Here is a 6,631-nt window from a genome sequence, read left to right on the forward strand (position 1 = left end):
CCAACTTTATATGCCCCAGTACAGGGGAATGCCAGGGCCAAGGGGTGGGGGTGGGTGGGTGGGGGACTGGAGGGGGGAGTGTATTGGGGACTTTTTGGATAGCATTGGAAATGTAATTGAGGAAAATACCTAATTAAAAAAAAAAAGTATATGATTAGATTTTCAATTTTACCAACAAAATTTTATGAATATTTGTTTTCTCTATTGTTATAGAAATACTTATGAAATACTGACAAAGCCTAAAATACTACATGGCTCTTCATGAAAAGTTTGTCACCTTTCCTGCAAACAATTTCTCTCTGTATATTCTCCTTCTCATTTCAGACTGGCTCTCTAACAGTGCACACTTTAATTCGTGCACATAGATGCACGAGTCAGTAGTCTGGTATGGTCCTCAGTAGCTGCTGGCTGCTGAGTGGAGAGCTATGAGTATCTACAGTGCAGGTATGAAGAAGCAGGAGCACTCTTCTGAATACCCTGAGACTCAGGTTGTTTTTTCTCTTTTTCTTTTTTTTTTTTCTTTTTTCTTTTATTTCTGAAATGTAATTGTTAGGGCTAGGGATGTAAGTTGGCAGTAGAGAGCTCCCCTAGCATGTAAGAGGCCTTGGTTCATTCCCCAGCACTGCTAAAATAAACATATAAAATGTGACATAAAACCAGGGCAAGAAGAACGAAAAAAAACTATTTCACCATATGCCTATTTCTACTTTGTGGCTGTTTCCTGTATGTCTCCCCAGCTTTTCCAGTTCTTCCTGATTAACCCCGCTGACAGAAAACAACAACAACAACAAGATGTGGCAAAAGCTTTGAGTACCGCAGCTAAACCACCGCTATTATCATCAACACTGGCCTGTCAGGGTCAGCCACCCATCGCATACTTACTGATCCTTGTTCTAGTAAAAGTTGACACTTGCTGAGACATTCTGGGCTGTCAATCAGTTCCAAGAGTGCTTTCTCAGCCTCTATTCTTTCAGTGAGATCGGTCCCTACGTAGAGATGAGTACACAGCACTTCCAACTCAGCCAAACTCTTCAGAGGAAAAAAAGAAAGACGTTTGACTTAAATGAAGAAATAATAATTAAACACAAAAACAACAGATACAGAAATAATGCTTCTATACATCCATGCAATACCTAGGTACTCAGCAGTAATACCACTCACTTAATACCATGCAAAAGAAGCACATTCCCTACTTCCCAAATTATTTACTTATAAATGAGTTACACAATGCAACTACACATAAAGGAGAAGCATCCCCTCCTTTACAAAGTTAACAAAGTTATGTCTGAAAGAAGGTACATATATGCTAAAAGGCTCAAAACCAAAGAGTGCCTTACACCTAAAGGGTAAGCCAAGTGAAGAATGGACTAGAAGGCAGCACAGGCAAAGCAGCAGCATTTACAGGGCTTCAGATAAAATGAATGTACTCATTTCAAGACATTAAACAGTGGCCAGTAAACAGCTGCGAGATAATGGGCAAAGAGATGGGGTGGGGAGAAAGACCTCACACAAGCTGCCAACAGCTCTTTTGTTGCTCTCAACCCTACCACGTATACAAAAGATCTAATGCTAATTCTGTATGTGCTAGTCTGGGCCTTCTGAACTCAGTGCTTCAGGTGAACCATGGCATGACTTCTGATCTTACAGAATTTCCGACAACACTCTAACTAAAGTACAGGTTTTCATCTTGTAAGTACAAAGACTAACTGGTTCTATCTATAATTAGAACACATGGAAACGACGAACTACAAAGTGAGTCCGACCACCCTCTTGGCTTAAGAGAATCTTGTTAAAGCCACTTATTAAAACAAATTATTTCACTTGGAACTTGAATTACATACTTGACAAAAATACTGGCAGAGATTTTAAAAAACAGGTAGCCAAATGAACATAATGGGATATTCCAAAAGAAATGCCAATTTTGTTCAATTCTGGCCTGAACTTCTGTGTGCAGCTTATAGCTTCACACCCCTCAAATCCACAAGCAGACCTGAGACGGCCTTGGCGCCCACCCTTGTTTCCTTCCACCTTAGCTCCTGCACATTCCCCACTTCCCTATCTGTGCTACAACCCATAGCCAAGATTCGGGAATTTTCTGCTAAAGAGCGCAAAGATGAAGTCTCAAATTGATTCATTAAAGTGCAGGACCTTGTCAGGCATGTTGGTGCCTACCTGAGGTGACCCCAGGTGGGAGGAGGCATGAGTACCGTCCATGCTCACTGCTTCAGTGTCAGGCATGTTGGTGCCTACCTGAGGTGACCCCAGGTGGGAGGAGGCATGAGTACCGTCCATGCTCACTGCGTCCGTCAGAGTTAAATGAGGCAGCAGAGTGGCATGCACACAGCATACTTTACCTTACACTTACGACTGTAATAACACTGGAAGGTAGATGTCTATATCCCGGAAAAGACAGATCCAGAGCCTATGAATATAATCTTTAGAAAGAGGGTCTTTATAAATCCTTAGTTAAGGGATTTAGATAAAAATCATTCTAGATTTGGAGTGGGCTCTAAACTCTAAACCCAATTACTGGCATCCTTATAGGAGAGGAAGAACATGGTGGCACATTTCTACAATCCAGCACTCAGGAGGCTGAGGCAGGAAGACCGAGAATTCAAGGCCATCGTGGGCTACATACAAAATTTCTAACAAAGTTAGCAAAAGTCTTCTCTGACAGGTGGGAGGCACTGGCCCCTTTCCTGTCAAGTTGAACTTTCCCCAAACTGCATAGAAACATTAAGGATTAGTCATGAAGCAGGACGTTCCTTCTATGAACCCACCAACACATGGGGACACATGAGTGCCTGCCTGGGACTCGTGGAGCACTATGAAATGTGAGTGTAAAATACAGAGGCCCAAACACCAAATGTTCTTGAAAATGTTACCGTCCCTAAAGTGCCATTTGCACCCCTCCCCAAACTCCTTGCAAAGGAAACACTCGGGACCATGGCAGTTGGCCATGCTTGTGATGGTCATTCTCACCAGTCTCTCTAAAACCCAGACGAATTCTCTGGAAAGGGAAAGGAGATGGGGCTTCAGATGCAAAAAGATACAGAGGAGAAGGCCATAAGAAGACAGGCAGAGTCTGGGAGGCCATATCTAATACCAAGAAGTTCTAAAGCTGCCAAAAACTATGAGAAGCTAGGCCAAAGGCCTCCAGATGGAAGCAAGCCATCTGCCCCCTGTCTCAGCCTTCTGGCCTTCAGAACTGAGAACAAATTGGAGTTTTAAGCCACCCCAGTTGTGGCAATGTGTTACAAAAGACCTAGAAAACTAATATTTTAAAAAGATAAATGATGGGCTGGAGAGATGGCTCAGTGGTTAAGAGCACTTACTGCTCTTCCAGAGGTCCTGAGTTCAATTCCCAGCAACCACACCGTGGCTCACAACCACCATCTGTAACGGAATCCAATTCCTTCCTCTGGTGTGTCTGAAGACAGCTACAGTATACTCATATATATATATATGTGTGTGTGTGTGTGTGTGTATGTATATATGTATATATATATATATATATATATATATATATATGTGTGTGTGTGTGATAAATTACAGATAAATTATCTCCTCATCTCTTGTCTGCATTCTGAAATCAAGCTTCTTTCCTGTCTTCATTTTGAGGTTACTTATCTCCTATAAACTGTTCCTTCTTCTGTTAGCTGAGCATCCCTGAAGGCTTCTTCCTGAGCCACTTGGAACTAACTCTTCCTTCAACAATGAAGCCAGTATTACATTGGTGCAAAAGGAGATTTGGATTGTGAATGTTAAATAATCATAACAATTTTATTAATCAAAATAGGAACCATTTAAAAAAAAATGCCAGGCGGAGGTGGTGCACGCCTTTAATCCCAACATTTGGGAGGCAGAGGCAGGTGGATTTCTGAGTTCAAGGCCAACCTGGTCTACAGAGTAAGTTCCAGGACAGCCAGGGCTATACAGAGAAACCCTGTCTCAAAAAAAAAAAAAAAAAAACAACAACAACCCACTGTCAAGGTGCTGAAGAAGTGGTAGTCATTGGTAAGAGGTCAAATGGATACAATGAACATGGTGAATGAGGGAGAAATTCAAAGCTCAATGGATTCAACTCCTGATGCTGTGATTGTGCAGTGCGCAGTCCAGTTTTGCCCTGGAGAAGCAGATCTTTCCTAAATGATGGCCAATGCTGAGGGCACTGCAGCTTTCGGTGCATGGAATGGATTTGGTGAGCACATTTCTCAAATACAGTGGTTTGACTAGGTAGGATTCAACTGATAGTGTGCTAGGTAGCAGACTACCCTACTGTTGGGAGCTATTAAGACAACACAATTGTCCTGATCTCTGAATTGGGCCTCTCCCCCAGCCCCAGAAGAAAAGGGGGTCAAAAGCGGGCCACCAATGCACCGCTCTGAGAACAACCACAGATTGTTCCAGCCCTAAGTCAGCGCCTGACCACAAGATGTACCCTGATACCACCAAGTTCCTGCTTCCCGTGTAGTCGCCAAAAGAAAAATTTCTGCTGCCCCATCCCTCCTGCTGAGAAGTACTTCCTCCTTTGCTTGTGCATTTCCGCTGCCCCATTCCTCCTGCTGAGAAGTACTTCCTCCTTTGCTTGTGCATTTCCGCTGCCCCATTCCTCCTGCTGAGAAGTATTTCCCCTTTTGCTTGTGCATTTAAGCCTTGAACCTTGCTGAATACAGTGACACCTTGATGCTACTCAGACTGCTTCCGTCTTTCTCCCCCCCCCCTCCCATTTGGTTCTTAGGAGAAGGTCCCCTCGAGACCCTCGAATAACTGGACCTGCTGGACAGGTCACCCTACAGTGACTATGGACTTCTCCTGGTGCAAGTTTGTCTCTGGGAAGTGCTTTAGAACTTCTTAGTCCAACCACTAAGCTGGTCATCAGGAATTGTCATTTTCCTGTCACATGGTACAATCTGATCAAGAAATGAATTCACTGAAGTTTTTAAAAAGAAATTTAAAAAAACAAAATGACTTGAAAAAGAGTAAGAGAGCCACAAATCCACAGAGTTCTCTGAAAGCATCTCCATCTGGTCGTGAGGATCCATTTACTCTGTGTGTGTGTGCGCGTGTGTGTGTGTGTGTGTGTGTGTGTGTGTGTGTTTTGCCATTCCAATTTTCTTCCAATCTTTTTTATTTTTTTTTTTTGGGTTTTCCGAGACAAGGTTTCTCTGTGTAGCCCTGGATGTCCTGAAACTCACTTTGTAGACCAGGCTGCCCTCGAACTCAGAAATCCGCCTGCCTACCTCTGCCTCCTGAGTGCTGGCTGGGATTAAAGGAGTGCACCACCACGCCCGGCTTTTTCTTCCAATCTTAAACAACCATGAATGGTCCACACTGAGTTCTCTGCAATTTCTGTAGTTGTAAGAGGATCACTTTCAGTGGCTGTTTTCCATTAAATCACTGTTACGTTCTGATGACCTAACCACAGCTCTCCTCAACTTTAGGGCTCTCAATACTTTTTTGCATCAGTGCATTAGAAATCCCTGAGCCAACAACAGCAGAGATCCATTTTACATGCTGCTGTTACTGATCCATTTTATACTCAAACAAGAAAAACCATGGCTCAGCAGGTGGTGGAACCCATGTAAAAAGAAAGAAAAACCTACTCCATAAAGCTGTAAATAAAGCTCCATAAAGCTCCACACAGCACCATAGTGTGTACACACAGTATAAAACAAGACAATTTTTAAACAATTGTTCAAAGTTGCTTGCCTTCATCATTTCCATAATATAAATCTAAAATAAACAGTATGTAATGCCACTAGCAAAAAGCATACAGTGAGAAATGCATAGTAAAATGATTTACAACATAACCACATTAAAGAGTATCAAATGACAAGTTTCCACAACGCAAAACTAAAATACTTTTGTACCAACTGTCTTAGTTAGGGTTTTACTGCTGTGACACCATGACCAAGGCAACTCTTATAAGGACAATTTAAGCCCCATTTAATTGGAGCTAGCTAACAAGTTCAGAGGTTCAGTCTGTTATCATCAGGCAGGAAGCAAAGCAACATCCAGGCAAGTATGGTGCTGGTAAAGCTAAGAGGTCTTCATCTAGATCCAAAGGCAGACTGTCTTCAGGCAGCTAGGAGGCAGCCCAGCCCACAGTAGCACACTTCCTCCAACAAGGTCAATAGTGCCACTCCCTGGGCCAAGCATATTCAGACACCACACCAACAAAATAGTTGTTTAAGTGCTCCACAGTTTACAAGAGTATTTTCATCTTTTCTTAAGCCAATTCTAAAAACTAGACTCCTACATACTACATAAATTTAGTGTGCTCATTTTTCAGATTAAAAAACCTAAAGTTGACAGAGTACATGCATGTAAGGTGTACAAGATCACAGAGCCATGATTCACCAGGCACATCTCCCTCACCATGGGCCATCCTTTATCTCCACCTGCCAACAATGTCCAATGCCTACTTTTAACTTCCTCTTGTATGTCTACAACACCCTCTAGAAAGGTACTAAAAGTAACCCCAGAACAGCAGAAACCACGTCACACATGGCCCTAGAACTGTGGAAACCACGTCACACATGGCCCTAGAACTGTGGAAACCACATCACACATGGCCCTAGAACTGTGGAAACCACATCACACATGGCCCTAGAACTGTGGAAACCAC

General features: G+C 42.8%; 1 protein-coding gene across 2 annotated transcripts in view; it reads right to left on the reverse strand.

Annotated features, from left to right (window-relative positions):
- Ranbp17 (RAN binding protein 17) overlaps positions 1 to 6,631 on the reverse strand; it is a 308,796-nt gene that overhangs the window by 298,530 nt on the left and 3,635 nt on the right. For both annotated transcript variants that reach the window (XM_021175823.2, XM_021175825.2), the window contains exon 2: positions 883 to 1,029. In XM_021175823.2, the coding sequence (XP_021031482.1) occupies positions 883 to 1,029 (147 nt within the window). The remainder of the gene's footprint in view (positions 1 to 882; positions 1,030 to 6,631) is intronic.

The sequence above is a fragment of the Mus caroli genome, chromosome 11 (assembly GCF_900094665.2).
Source record: "Mus caroli chromosome 11, CAROLI_EIJ_v1.1, whole genome shotgun sequence".
Taxonomy (NCBI): domain Eukaryota; kingdom Metazoa; phylum Chordata; class Mammalia; order Rodentia; family Muridae; genus Mus; species Mus caroli.